The 15,789-nt window shown below is 42.9% G+C and overlaps 1 protein-coding gene across 5 annotated transcripts in view; it reads left to right on the top strand.

The window, feature by feature from the left end:
• Positions 1 to 12,850, top strand: part of zfyve28 (zinc finger, FYVE domain containing 28) — a 145,821-nt gene extending 132,971 nt beyond the window's left edge. For 3 of the 5 annotated variants that reach the window (XM_078431843.1, XM_078431833.1, XM_078431817.1), the window contains 2 exons: positions 2,494 to 2,597; positions 7,692 to 12,850. In XM_078431843.1, the coding sequence (XP_078287969.1) occupies positions 2,494 to 2,597; positions 7,692 to 7,823 (236 nt within the window). In that variant the 3' untranslated portion in view covers positions 7,824 to 12,850. The remainder of the gene's footprint in view (positions 1 to 2,493; positions 2,598 to 7,691) is intronic. The other 2 variants (XM_078431825.1, XM_078431850.1) reach the window with 2 other exon arrangements.
• The last annotated feature ends 2,939 nt before the right edge of the window (positions 12,851 to 15,789 follow it).

Here is a 15,789-nt window from a genome sequence, read left to right as displayed (position 1 = left end):
TGGGTTCCAGCTTCAATTTATTACCAATCGTGATGTCTTGTGCACGAACAGAACAGCACAGTGGCATAGTAGCACAGCTGGAAGAGCTGCTGTCTCAGCTCCAGAGACCCAGGTTCAATCCTGTGTGGAGTTTGCATGTTCTCCCTGTAACCGCTTAGGCTTCCTCCGGGTGCTTGGGTTTCCATCCACCTCCCAAAGTCGTGCAGGTTTGTGGGTTAATTGGCCTCTATCAATTTGTCCAGTGTCTGGAGTGGATGAGAAAGTGGGATAACATGGGATTAGTGTGAACCGGTGATTGATAGTTGGCGTGGAATCGAGGGGCCTATTTCCCTGCTGTATCTCTAAACTAACTAATAATCTTTAATGCAGCAAGGATTTTTGTGGTGATTTAAAAAAAAACTATTTTGGTTGCAAATTCGGTATAAGTTACAACAGAGTTGAGATTTGGCATGTATACTGGATATGAACTGGACGAATAGAATTCTTGCTTGCCGCAGCTTTAAGCATGAGGCATTTAATTGAAATAACTTAAGACACGAGTGGCCTATTGAGTGGTGAGTGTTTAATTAGAAATTTGGACAATAGTGGAAATTAAATTGAAGAATTTCAAGAAAAATCATTACTGTTTGTGCACTGTGGCATAAAATTCACATTAGTGAACAAAAATTGAAATTTGTGCATGATATCTAATCTTGTATACTGCATGTTGAAGATCAGTGCCCTTATCTTAATCCTGAATACTTGGGAAAACAAGATTCCAATAACGAGATTAGCGATAAATTCATTAGAAAAATGTGGCCAGTCAAAGCAAAAAAATTGCAGATGATGGAAATCTGAAGTAGAAGTGAAAAATGCTGTTCGAGTTCTAATAAAAATGATCCATTGCAGTGAGGATGTGGAGAGGGTATAGAAGAGGTTTACCACTATGCAAGACTCAAGGGAGTGTTTTATGTTATATCCATCCTGGGGATAAACAGAACAATAGAATTCTTACTTGCAGCAGCACAACAGAACATGTAAACATAGTAATCTGTAAACAGTAGAATGAAGGAGATAAAGTTAGACATACAGACCGACTGACACCTAAAACAAACAAACAATAATAGTGCAAAAAGACAAAGCCAATGCCCCCCAGTCGATGAGGTTCAGAGCTTATTTGGAAGTTGTAGTGTTTAATGGTCTGATGGCTGCCTGGATGAGAGGCTATTAGTTACAAGGAGAGGTTGGACAAACTTGGATTATTTTCTCTGGGATGCTGGAGGTTGAGGGGGGACCTGATAGAAGTACAGATGCTCCTCGACTTACGATGCTTTGACTTACGATATTTTGACTTTACGATGGTGCAAAAGCGATACACATTTGGCACGGTAGAGTTGCTGCCTTACAGCGAATGCAGCGCCGGAGACAGTGGTTCGATCCCGACTTTGGGTGCTGTCTGTATGGAGTTTGCACGTTCTCCCCGTGAACCTGCGTGGGTTTTCTCCGAGATCTTCGGTTTCCTCTCACACTCCAAAGATATACGGGTTTGTAGGTTAATTGGCTTGGTAAATGTAGAAAATTGTCCCTAGTGGGTGTAGGACAGTGTTTATGTGCAGGGATCGCTGGTCGGCGCGGACCCGGTGGGCCAAAAGTGCCTGTTTCCGCGCTGTATCTCTAAACTAAACTCAACTACACATTCAGTAGAAACCGTAGGTTAGGTGGCTATGATGTTTGGTAGATTAGGTGTATTAAATGCATTTTCGATTTACGATATTTTCGATTTACGTTGGGTTTATCGGAACGTAACCCCATTGTAAGTTAAGGAGCATCTGTATATCAAATTAGGAGAGGCATAGATTAGGTAGGTAGTTTATCCCCAGGATGGATACTAGAGGGCATAGTTTTAAGGTAAGAGGGGGAAAGTGTGCGGGGCAAGATTTTTACATGGACTATGGTGGGTGCCTGGAACGCACTGCTAGTGATGGTGTTGCAGGCAGACACAATGATGGCATTTAAGAGACATTTAGATAGACACGTGGATAGGCAGGGAACCTCTCCCAATAACTCAAGTCTTTGTCCTGGCAACTAAATTGTTTCCATGTTTTGAACAAGGGTCTTTGATCTGATATATACTGCCTGACTTACGAGTGGTTCTGTTTTCACGATTTCCACTGTCTACATGTTTTTCAGAGACACTGCAGAACGAACTACAGTTGCTCGGATCTTGAGCAAAACTCAGACTGCGGGAGGAACTCTTCTGGTCAGGCAGCATCTGTGGAGGGCATGGACAGGCAACGCTTCTTCAGATTTCTCCACCTGATACATTTTCTGCCCCCACCTCTCTTTTCCAGTTTTCTCTCTCCTACTCCAATCAGTCTGAAGAAGGGTCCCGACCCAAATGCCCTCCACAGATGCTGCCTGACCCGCTGAGTTCCTCCAGCACTTGGTGTCTACCTTCAGATACATGATGCAATGAATGAATGAACTGAAGTCTCCTCTTTCTATGTCTGGCAGATCCTCCAGAATGGGTTCCAGATGAAGTCTGCAGCTTTTGTACGGCGTGCAAGGCTCCGTTCACTGTGATCCGCAGGAAGCATCATTGCAGAAGTTGTGGAAAGGTACAATTGCTTTAAACACTGGCCTCAGTGAGAGCTTGTAAATGGAACCTACATTGGGGAATCCAAAATGGGTACATCTGTCTTGGTCTATTATTTGCTCTGTGGCCCTGTTAGTGATTGCAATTGAGAGGTGACTGCCTTGTGGTAGGACATCACAACAAATGCACAAATGCACTGATCATGATATTGGATTAGCATCCAAGAAGTCGTGTGTTTAAATCCCATGTCCATCTGTGAGACCGAATTCATTGGGGTAGCACAAGAAGGTAAGACTATTTAAGTAATAGAACATAGAACAGTACAGCACCGAAGCTGGCCCTTCGGCTCATCATGTCCCTACCAAACACAATGCCAAGTCAAACTAATCTCCTCTGCCTGCATCTAATTCTTATCCCTCCATTCCCTGTGTATCCTTGTGCCTGTCTAAAAGCCTCTATCCTATCTGTCTCCCAACACCACCACCCCTGGCAGCTCTTTCCAGGCTCCCACCACTCGCTGTGTAAAATAAAACTTGCCCCGCACATCTCCTTTAAACTTTGCTCCTCCTAGCTTTAAAGCTCGACCTCTAGTATTTGATTTTTCCATCTTGGTAAAAATGTTCTGATTGTCTACCCTATCTCAGCTTCTCATAATTTTTATAAACTCCTATCAGGTCTCTCCTGCATTCCTGAGAAAACAATCCCAAATTTGTCCAACCTGTCCCTGCAGCTAATACCTTCTAATCCAGGCATAGTTCTGGTGAACCATCTCTGTACCTTTTGCAAAGCCTCCCCATCCTTCCTCTATTGCACACCACATTCCAAAATCAGACACTGCTCACTCTGGCCTGTGGATGACTCTCGTCCAACACCATATCCTAGGTTCTTGCTGTCCTTGCATGGGTGGTAATTTACCGCTTGTCAATGTCATTCACATCCAAAGACAAAGCAAGGGGGAAAAGTTGGTAGAGCTGCAGCCTCACAGCGCCAGAGACCCGGGTTTGATCCTGACCTTGGGTGCTGCTTGTGTGGAGTTTGCACGTTCTTCCTATGACTGCGGATTTCCTCCAGGTACTCCGGTTTTCTACCACACCTCAAAGACCTGTGGGTTTGGAGTTTAATTGACCTCTGCAAATTATCTCCAATGTGTAGAGTGGATGAAGAAGTGGGATAACATAGAACTAGTGTGTGCAGGCAATTGATGATCGCTGTGGACTTAATAGGCCGAAGGGCCTGTTTCGCTGCTGTATCTCTTAATTAAGTTACATTTAATTGATCTTAATTAACAAATTAATTAAATTAAGAGGATTCAACATCTTGAAGTGACAGCAGAGTAAGGGTTTGGCTTCTGACTTGGAATTTTTAAAGTTGTGCAAAAACATCTGAGATCTATCAGCGACAAGTTTACGAAACGGCCAAGGATCAGGCCCTCCTGGTCCCAACCTGCTGAGCACATCCCTTGCCTGTCTGCAGACTCCCATGACAGATGAGGGTCAATTTTGTTGACCCTCTGAACCAGGGAGTTGAACAAATGGCATATCAACCCTGGGTAGAATGTGCCAGAACATCACTGCTCCAGAGGCTTTTTACTCGTCATATTTTCCCACTAGGGAGGCTATTTGGCACATTGAGTCTATCTTAGCTCACAGAGTGATCCCATAAGTTCTCATTCCCCCACTTATTTCCCTCTTATCTATTCACTCCCACATGCCCATCAACTACACTCTGATTCTCCCATTTCCATCCTATGCTAGGGAAAATTAATACTAGGGGTAGATCCAATAAACTTAACTAGTTAGTGCCCCTTTGTGATGTGGCAAGATACTAAAGCAGCCAAGAGAAAGCAATGCAGTCACAGGTGAGAGTTGCAAACTGTACATAGACAGTACCAGAGGTCAGAATCGAGCCGGGTAGCTGAAGCTATTAAGCAACAGTTCTCTCTGCTGTACCACTATGCTACCTATTTTGTGTCACTTTGGTGGTAAGAACAGGAAGGCAGATTATTATCTGAATGGTGTCAAGTTAAGAAATGGGGAAGTACAAAGAGGTCTGGGTGTCCTTGTTCCTCAGTCACTTAAATTAAGCATGCAGGTACAGCAGGCAGTGAAGAAAGCTCATGGCATGTTGGCCTTTATGACAAGAGGAGTTGAGTATAGGAGCAAAGAGGTCCTTCTGCAGTTGTACTGGGCCCTAGTACTGTGTGCAGTTTTGGTCTCCAAATTTGAGGAAGGACATTCTTTCTATTGAGGGAGTGCAGCGTAGGTTCACTAGATTAATTCCCGGAATGGCGGGATTGTCATATGTTGAAAGACTGGAGCGACTAGGCTTGTATACACTGGAATTTAGAAGGATGAGAGGGGATCGTATTGAAGCATATAAGATTATTAAGGGATTGGACACGCTAGAGGCAGGAAACATGTTCCCACAGTTTAAGAATAAGGGGTAGGCCATTTAGAACGGAGATGAGGAAAAACTTTTTCACTCAGAGAGGTTATAAATCTGTGGAATTCTCTGCCTCAGAAGGCATTCAAGAGAGAGCAAGATAGAACTCTTAATGATTGCGGAGTCAGGGGATATGGGGAGAGGGCAGGAACGGGGTACTGAATGTGAATGATCAGCCATGATCACATTGAATGGCGGTGCTGGCTCGAAGGGCCGAATGGCCTCCTCCTGCACCTATTGTCTATTGTCTATTGTCAATGTTGTAAAACATAGAACAGCACAGGAACAGGCCCTCAGCCACAATATCCGTGCTGAGCATGATGTCATGTTTAACTAATCTCGGCCTGTATGTGATATCCCTCCATTCTCCGAATATCCATGTGCCCATCAAAAAGCCTCTTAAATTCCACAATTGTTTCTGCCTCTGCCACCACCCCTGGTAGTGTGTTCCAGGCACTCACCACCTTCTGTATAAAAAAAGAAATTTGTCCCACACATCTTTTTAATGTTTGCCCCTCTCCCCTTAAAGCTATGCCCTCTAGTCTTTAACATTTCCACCTTAAAGGCAAGGGTTTTGACTGTCTTCCCTTGCTATGGCTCTATCTATGCTTGCTATATTGTATATACTTCACTCTGTTCTCCCCTCCGCCTCTAAATCTCCAGAGAAAACAATCCAAGTTTGTCCAACCTCTCCCTACAGCTAATACCCTTGAATTTAGGCAGCATTCTGAATTGTTTACTTGTCAACATGTTCATTTTAATTTCTTTGATTTTTGGATTATAAAATGCAAGACAAAATAATGGAATCCCTAATATCATGGAGAAGAACAAAAGAATCAAAATGTAATATCACAGAACTGCAGATGTTGGTTTATAACAAAGACAGGCACAACTTGCTGGAGTAACTCAGCAGGCCAGGCAGCATTTCTGGAGAACAGAACCCCCTTGTTCAGACTGCAGGTGTCCCGACCGGAAATGTCACCTATCCATGCTGTCCAGAGATGCCGCCTGACCCACTGAGTTACTCCAGCACTTTGTGTCTATCATAAGAATCAAAATGTTATTTTGAATAAGAAAGGTTTTCAGAACTTATTTGATTTTTTTTGGCAGATCGAAAGAGAGTGGTAATTGCAATGGATATAATTTAGAAAGATCTTTAAGTCACCTCATAATAAACTAGTGACTAATGATGGAGAGTGTAAGCAGCAGAAAGGATTTCTCCCTGGGTTGAAGGCAGAAGATAAGAGTGAGGATGTAGAGTAGTTAGTAAAGGTGCATAATGGCCCTCCACCAGCATTCACGCATGTCCACTTTACATTAAGAATGTAGGTCCTGGAATCTAAAGCACGATTTCTGAATGAGCCCATTAGACCAAATTGGGGGCAGGGAGATAGTCAACACTGTCAGGACCTGCAGCAAATCATGGGGGGAAATTAGTGAACAGGGCAACCGATTAGTATAAGGTGTTTGAGACGAATAGATTGAGACGCGAGTTTCTTCCCACAGGCCATTAGGACTGTCAACTTTTATAATTCCAGGGACTAAATTTTGTCTTCTCTATATTAACTTATTAACTTTATTTATATGCTGTAACTGTAATTCTTTTTTGTGCACAATCCGCAGGCATTGCCACTTTCATTTCACTGCACATCGTGTATGTGTATGTGACAAATAAACTTGACTTGACTTGATAAAAGGCAACGCACTTAGGTGAGCTGAATAGTGTCACCTCACTTTTCAGATGCAAATCGGTAAGAAATAAAGATCTTGCAGTAAAGATAATGCAATTACCAAAAGTTTTACATTAGGTTAATAAGGCCATTAAAAAAAAAACGCGAACCTTTTTTCTGAAGGGAGAGAATTGAAAAGTAGAGAACATGCACTAAACCTGCATCACACCTTGGAGAGGCCACAAATGGGCCACTGGAACCACTTCTGGCCACCATGTTATGACAATAGCGGCATACAGCATGGAAACAGGCTCTTCCACCCAACTTGCCCATGCCGACCAACATGTCCCATCTACACAAGTCCCAACAAGATAGGACTGAGAAAATCGACAAGGATGATACCAAAAATGCAGCAGTGTACAAATTAGAAAAGGATTAACAGACTGGGTTGCAAGTTGAGGAGTGACATAATCTCGAACTTTAAAAGTAGGAAGTTGAAGAAGGGTCAACTTCTTCGTCAGTCTGAAGAAAGGTCCTGACCCGAGACTTCACCCATCCATGTTCTCCAGAGATGCTGCCTGACCTTCTTAGTTACTCCAGTACTTTGTGTCTTTATTTTTGTAAGCCATCATCTGCAGTTCGTTTGTCTCCACTTTCACAATAGGCGATGCTTTGATAGACTGGTTACAAAATCAGTATAAGGTAGTGACCAAGAAAGCAAATAGATTGGGTGCTCCCAAAATAGTGTCTGTACCCCATGGATGGTGGGAATGTGGAATCCTACCATGGGAGTGCTTGAAGTGAACATACGGATGCATTTAAGGGGAGGTTGGAGAAATATCTGAGGGAGAAAGGAACAGAGGGTAATGTTGATTAATATGGATGATGAACAATGTGAGGAGCTCAAATGCAGCTTTAACAGAGATGGACATTAATGTAATCACAGATTGGGCTGTTGATCTGTTATTGTATATGTATGAACTTTTAATGCCTTCTCATTTCAGATCTTCTGCTCACGGTGCTCTTCTCATTCAGCTCCCTTACCTCGATATGGCCAGATGAAACCAGTCAGAATCTGCACCCATTGCTACATGTTCCACGTGACGCCCTTCTACAGCGACAGAGCTGACATTTGATAACTATCGAGTGAGATGCCTGGTTCTGGCACACGTAGACTATTCCAGCGGATGTGGGATGTCACTAATTAGACCAGTTGGCATTTTATTTTTGTTTGGAATGGAAATTTGGACGGGCCTTTTTTTTTGACAGTCACGCAAGTTAGAATCTCTCCAAGGGAAGTATTATCTCCCGATCAAAATATTTGTACTGACTTTTGATAATGAGCTGCTACAGGGAAGTACTGAGCCTCCATGGCTGTTCAGCTATGGTAGTCTTCCATCAATTTATATCAGGACATGATTATGTGGTAACCTTAAGGAGATTGGCTGTGGAGAGCTTTTTGGAGGACCTGGGATATGAAATTTCCCGCGTTCCTACTTGTGTGCTGAAGATTGTTCATGTTGTTGTAATTATCACCTAATCACGATTTCTGTCTCTGGGAATTTTAACTAGGCTGCTTCAGCAAGTTAATGGTCTGACTTGTTCAGCAGCAATGCTGTTCCTACTTGGGTAGCTTTTAGCAGAAACTTATGTTGAACAAGATGTGATTCATTTTCTCATACATTCCTGTTGGGTTTGGCAGTAGATTTTAAATATCCTTTTTTTCTCTTGATGAGCAGGTGATGTGTGACTACTTGAGGGTGGTGACCAGATGCCCACAGTGTTGATGTGAGGATGTTGACCAGATATCACTCGGTGGTTGATCTTCAACACATATCACTCTGGTTAGTGATCTTCACCAGATTTCACCCTGCTCTGATGATCTTCACCAAATATCAGTCGGTGGGTGGTGATGTAAACCAAATACCACTCTGGTTGGTAATGTTGATATCACTTGGTGGTGGGTGATGTTGACTAGATGTCACTCTGGTTGGCGATCTTCATCAGATATCAATTGGTGGTTGGTGATCTTCACCGGATGTCACACTGTGGATGATCTTCAACAGATATCATTCTGGTTGGTGATGTTGACCATATAATCACACAATGGTGGTATTGCTCAAGCGCAGTTGGACATATTTCCTGTTTCTAGGACCAGAATAATTTAAGTACGGTATGTCCATGAATAGGAAACCAGCCTCTGTGTGTCCAGAATTAACGGTTTACCTGGCATAACTAAAAAGTTTATGTGCAAACAATTCCAGAGTTTACATGCAAGAAACAGACTTCTGGAGGAACTCGGCAAGTTCGGCAGTGTCTGTACAGGGAAATGGACAAACAACGTTTTGAGTTGGCCCCCTTCTTCAAACAAGAAGGGTCCGTTTCCCTCCATAAATGCTGTCTGACCCGCTGAGTTCCTTCAGTAGACTGTGCATTGTTTAAGATTCCAGCACCTGCAGTCTCTTGCGTCAATAGACAATAGGTGCAGGAGTAGGCCATTCAGCCCTTCGAGCCAGCACCGCCATTCAATGCGATCATGGCTGATCACTCTCAATCAGTACCCCGTTCCTGCCTTCTCCCCATACCCCCTCACTCCGTTATCCTTAAGAGCTCTATCCAGCTCTCTCTTGAAAGCATCCAACGAACTGGCCAATTCGCCTCCAGGATTTACATATTATTTTTGATAATTGGTACTCAAAATGTAAATGGCTGTGGTTTAACAGCCTAATCTCAACAGACAGGGAGTTAATCGGTAAAACCATTAGTGAACGAGGTATAGGCAGAGCACCTAACATCCCCCCCGAAACAAACGTCTCCCACTCTGACTTTAAGATAGGTACAGTTGAACAAAGAATTATGCCACCTTTTTTCCTGGTCATTGAATATCAACCAAGGATTAATTTTGTCAAGTTTTGCCTGTGAGCACTGTGTAGCATTGAGCAGTGCCTTTTTTTCCAGTATGCCATAAGGGCTCTTGTTCTGCACTGAGTCTTAGTTTACTCCACATATTAAAATGAACCACCCTCCAAATTTATTCTGTAAACAACCTCCATTGTAAAGCAAAAATGATGTAGTATTTGGCATAAGACTAGTGTTGACTTCGCAACCAAAGAATTTGTAGGATTTAGTTCCAATTTAGCAAAACAATAATCAATTTAATATTTAAAACTCAAATCTTTGCATAAATCTAACAATTGTGCGGCTGATCTGATTTGTAAGAAACTAACATGAGCAGTGCATTTAAATTAATGCCTGTGTTGGGAAAGGGTCAGAAAAAGATCTTGTATCTAGACTCTGAGGATAGGTCCCCACCCAAAACGTCACCTATCCGTGTTCTCCAGAGATGCTGCCTGACCAGCTGAGTTACTCCAGCACTTTGTGCTCTTTTTGTGTGGTAATCAGCAACTGCAGTTGTCTGACCCTACTACAGTGACTTTGTTTTGTAAACCAGTTCCTTATTTCTAATGTAATCAATACCTTGTAAAATCTATAGAAGAGAATTTAAAATTTTTCAACGGTATCTAACTCCTTTCCCAAACATGTTTGTGTATCTTGGCTACGTGCGATGTTGGGTGGAGCCAATGATATAAATCATGATTACAGAATTATTGCAGTTGACTAAATGCTAATCATTGGATGAGGATCTTTGGGAGAAGGAAGTATTTCATTTCAGATTTCCAGTGTCGGCAGTTTTTAAATTTTTTATTTTCACTCTTAACCTCTCCTTTAAAATGTTGAGTGTATTATCCCAAAGCTTGATATGTTTCTGTATTTCTGATCTGGATTGTAAAAACATATCATTAGGGAGAATACAGGACATTCTTTTCATAATCATAACCATACTTTATTAGCCAAGTATGTTTTGCAATATACAAGGAATTTTTGGCCCTTTAGCATCTGAAAAAGGGTCCCAACCCAAAATGTCACCCATCCTCGTCCTCCAGAGATGCTGCCTGACCCGCTGAGTTACTCCAGCACTTTGTTTATTTTCCTCTCCCTGCAGTTCCTTGTGTCTCTCTTCACACTGGCATACTGCATCATGAAATGCCACTTGAGCAAAACACAAAGCGCCGGAGGAACTCGGCCAGTCAGGCAGCACCTGTGGAGGGAATGGACCGACTATGTTTCTGGGTCCTGACCAGAAACGTCACCTATCCATGTCCTCCAGAGATGCTACCTGACCCGTCGAGTTACTCCAGCATTTTGTGTTCTACGCAAAATTCCAGCATCTGCAGTTGTTCGTGTCTACCCTTAACTCTGCCTTACTCCTGTTCACCCGCCAGTTTTGGATTTATCCTTTTTATTTTGAAACACTTGTCCAGTTTCATTTTAAATGATGGCCTTACTCGTAATACTTGTTGTAAAACATTCCGTGTTCTGCAAGCCTTCCTTGAAAATATTGCTATTAACCTCTGGTGTTTCTCAGGCAATGCCATTGTATTATCAACCACATTCTCACTATTTATACTCTTAAATCGTGTGAACCTTATTAAGAAACTTTCCCTTTCCTTAACCTTCCATAGAGAACAGCACCAGGTTTGCCGTCAGTCCTTCCTGCTAGACCTCTTATTACTGGTGTCAAGTCCCCAAATCTACTGTACCTTTTAACATAGCACCAATATCTTTCCCAAGTGAGTCATTTTAATCTCTTCTGTCTCACGAGCATTAGTAGCATTCCAGGTTTGACCCTGTCGCTGCTTATAGCAGTCAAAAACACTTGAGTGCTGCAGTTTTCTGCACCAGTGACCTGCGTTAGATCACATTGTAGGCAGAGGCCAACCATCAACTGTCTACTTCCAAACACAATGGAAGTTACAGGAACCGAACAAGTGTAACTCACTGACTTCTGTAAGGGGCACAGAGAGGTCTGGACAATGGTGAAGAGATAAATTCTGTCCCTCCATCAAGTAGACTTGTCACTTCAGGCTGTGCAATGATTTCCCTTGGAACCAAATTACAGTAGTTGACAAAGCCAATCATTCCTTCTGCACCCATTGCTCCTGCCCAGGGAACAACTATTCTCTCTCCACTAGCTCTGCGGTAAACGTTCCAGCTCCAGCATGGAAACAGGCCCTTCGTCCCACCGAGTCCACGCTGACCATTGATCACCCCGTTCACTTTAGTTGTACGTAATGCCACTTTCTCATCCACTCCCTGCACATTAGGGACAATTTTTTAAAATCTATCGGGGGGCCAATTAACCTACAAACCCGCACATCTTTCGGATGTGGGAGGAAACCCACGTGGTCACAGGAAAATCGTGCAAACTCCTCACACAGGCTAGCACCCGAGGTTAGGATCGAACCAGGGTCTTTGGTGCCATGAGGCGGCGGCACTACCAGCTGCGAAACTGTGCCGTACTTGTGATTAAAGGTCTCCACGAACATGCAAATGCAGCAATAACAGCCAGTGAACAGAACAAAGGGAGCTGAAGTGTTGAGTGGTGGTGCTGTTGACGCATCTGGCATCTTTTGTGTACCTTCCTTACGTCAGATCAGATCGATACGAGCAGCAAGGCTTCAGCTTGCCCCCCTTTGCCTTTATTCCTGAACGCATAAACGACAACTCCCTCGCTAAGCTGCAGGCGATGCGCGTCTACCCGTCACTGTAGACAGTGGCGGGGCAGGTGCAACAGCGGAGGTTTGGGTGTGTATTGCTAATAGCCCAAATGTGGCTCTGCTTACTGAATGAATGCTATAGGAAAACCACCATATGACCACACATTGATGCTATGTGAATCAAGCTTACAATCTCAGGCTTCACTTGAATACATTGCAATGCATTTTTACCTTTTAGAGAGAAAAAAAATATTGTAACATAGAGCTTTTTTAAAAGAAAAATGTACAATAACTTTGATTATAAAATGCACAAAAGTTTGGTTTTCTCTGTATAATTTGAATTGTATGTAATGGATTGTAATCTATTTATTCCAAGGCTCTCTTTGGTCTCATTTTGTAAATGCTATTACTAAGACATTGGATTATAATGCTGTATGACTAATCTAAAATCTTAAATATAGTAGTTTCATATATGGTACAAATTAAATAAAATCCAGAGGACTTTGATGAAAAGCACAACAAATAGTACATTTCTGATGAATTATTTGCTTCTGGTGAACTGTAAAAGCTGAGATTGCTGACTTTTACCTCCTGTGTTTCAATAAAATGGTTGACATTTTATCTGGATGTTTTCAGGTGGGACTGTAAATGTAATATTTTAGATTAGTTTAAAAAATACAGCATCGAAACAAACCCTTTGGCCCACCGAGTTCATGCCAACCGTCGATCACCCGTTCACATTAGTTCTATGTTATCCCAGTTTCTCATCCACTCCCTGTACATTAAGGGTCATTTTGCAGAGGTCGATTAACCTACAAACCCGCACGTCCTTGGGGTGTGGAAGGAAACCGGAGCACCCATAGGAACCTGTGCGCTCACACGGAGAAGGTGCAAACTCCACACAGACAGCACCCAAAGTCGGAATCAAACCTGGGTCTCTGGAGCTGTGAGGCAGCAGCTCTACCAGCTGTGCCACTGCACATACCCATTAACCCAGTCAATATTTCAAAATAAATTTAGACAGAATCCTATGTGCCTTCACTTTAAGCAGGTTGGTGTAAATGCTCTCATGGTCAGCAGAATGATACCCACTCTCAACTAAAACATCCAGGAGAGCAAGTGCAGTCTCCATCCTCCTGAGACTTGTATCTGACCTTTGTGCTGAAAGTACTGATTGAAAGATCACATTTATGTCAGGGTTGTGGAGGGAAATGAAAAGCCTTTAATTTATCGTGGTTCCCCAGTGAGTGTCAATTAATGGAGCATTAGAACTACAATTAGGGAGCTTTCTGGCACTGAAAATAAATGTCACCTGTTGCTGCACACACTTCTCTGTTGAGGTCAGGGATTTTACAACCCTTGTATGATTCACCACTTCCTGAACCTTATTTCACTTGAAGACAAATAGACGAGAAGGAAAGAGTTCCTGAGTTATCAGTGCCGAGATCCATCAAGGCCTTTTGCTGTCACTGCGTTGAAGGTCTCAGGTAAGGAAAGGAAAGAACAAAGATATGTAGTTTAGTTTATTGTCACGTGCACCGAGGTACAGTGAAAAGCTTATGTTGTGTGCTACCCAGTCAGGGACAAGACTTTACATGACTACAATCAAGCCGTCTACAATGTATAAATACAGGTATGGAATTGGTCTGCAAATCCTTTGATGCCTCTTAAAAACTTCCTCTGATTCAAACATTGTTTCCACAGATCTTATTCTCTTTGGTATTTATTTATTATTGGCACGTGTCATGAAATTTGAAAGGCTATAATGAACCCTACATTGAACCCTGAGATGGCAGCGAGTCTGTTTCCAGAAATTGTTGAGTTTAGGACCAGAGGACACCACCTCCGAATTAAAAGATGTACCTTAAGAATTGAGATGAGAAGAAATTTCTTTAGCCGGAGGGTGTGAACCAGTAGAATTAATTGCCCCAGATGGTTGCAGAGGCCATCATTGGGTGTTTTTAAAGCTGAGTTTGATAGGCTTTTGATTAATAAGGGTGTCAAAGGTTACAGAGAGAAGGCAGGAGAATGGGGTGGAGAGGGAAAAATAGATCTGCCAGAATCAAATGGTGGAGCAGACTTGATGGGCCAAATTCTGCTCCTGTGTCTTATCTTACGTCTACCAAGATGCAGCGAAAAGCTTTTGTTTATCGACAGAACGTTTTGTATCACTGATGTTGGAACATGAAACAGTACTGGACCGGAATGGGCGCTTCAGCTCACAATATTAGCGTTAAACATCATGCCAAGATAAACTAATCTCTGCCTGCATGTGATCCGTATCCCATCATCTCCTGCATATCCATGTCCCTCTCCAAAGGACTTTAGAGATACAGCGTGGAAACTGACCCTTCCGCCCATCGAGTAAGTGCCTACCATCGATCACCCCATACACTAACATTATTCAACACAATACAGACAATTTACAATGATTATTTTTTAACCAAAGCCAATTAACCTCTTAACGTGCACATCTTTGGAATATGGGCACGAACTGGAGCACCCAGAGAAAACCCATGTGGCCAGGGAGAGCGTGCAAATTCTATACAGACAGCACTCTGAGGATTGAACCCGGTTCCCTGGCGCTGTAAGGCAGCAACTCCACAGTTGTTCCACCCACCAAAGCTTAAATGCCATCCGTCTCCAACATCAACCTTCACCACTCTGTGTAGCAACAAAAAAAAAAATGTCCTGCACATCTCTTTTTAAACTTTCCTCCTCTGACCTCAAAGCTCCCTCAAGCCTTTGACATTTCTACCCTGGGAAGAAAAAGTTCTGACTGCCTCTCATAATTTAATATTTATATCCGGTTTCCTCAACCTCTGACATGCCAGAGAAAACAATTTGTCCAACCTCTCCTTGAAGCTATTGGACCTTTAATCCGGGCAATGTTCTGGTAAGCCCCTGTCATGCGCCCATTGTTCGCTGTGTACTGAGCATTAAGGAAGCACATGTGAAATGAGAAATTTAGAAAGTAGCTAGATTTGAGAAGGATACTCCACAGTTAGAATTGATTGTCAGATTCAAAGGCTCTTTTGAGGTTAAAGCTTTAGTTTAGAAATGCAGCTTTTGAAATAGGCCCTTCGGCCTTCCGAGTCCACACCGACCATCGATCACCTGTTCAAAGTAGTTCCATGCTATCTCACTGTACAATGTACAGAGGCCAATTAACCGACAAACCTGCACGTCTTTGAGATGTGGGGGAATCTGGAACAGCTGGAGGATACCCATGCGGTCCCGGAGAACCCAAGGTCAGGATCAAACCTGGGTCTCTGGCGCAGTGAGGCAACAGCTCTACCAGCTGCTCCACTGTGCTGCCCCAGTTAATGGTTGATAATACTCTCTGGATTTCTCTTGGGAGTGGGCATGTAGTGAAGATTTTTCCCATTGAAAATCCAAGTAGATGAAATCCACATAGCAATTCAGGGAGCATCTCTGGCCACTGGAGGGAGGTCGTTAAGGATGACTAGCATGGATGTGGCAGGCAGCTGAGAAATCGCTATTAAAAAAAGATAAAGTGCTGGAGTAACTCAGTGGGTCAGTT

This window comes from Rhinoraja longicauda, chromosome 3 (genome assembly GCF_053455715.1).
Source record: "Rhinoraja longicauda isolate Sanriku21f chromosome 3, sRhiLon1.1, whole genome shotgun sequence".
NCBI classification, from domain to species: Eukaryota; Metazoa; Chordata; class Chondrichthyes; order Rajiformes; family Arhynchobatidae; genus Rhinoraja; species Rhinoraja longicauda.
This window is presented reverse-complemented; position numbering and strand designations above follow the sequence as displayed.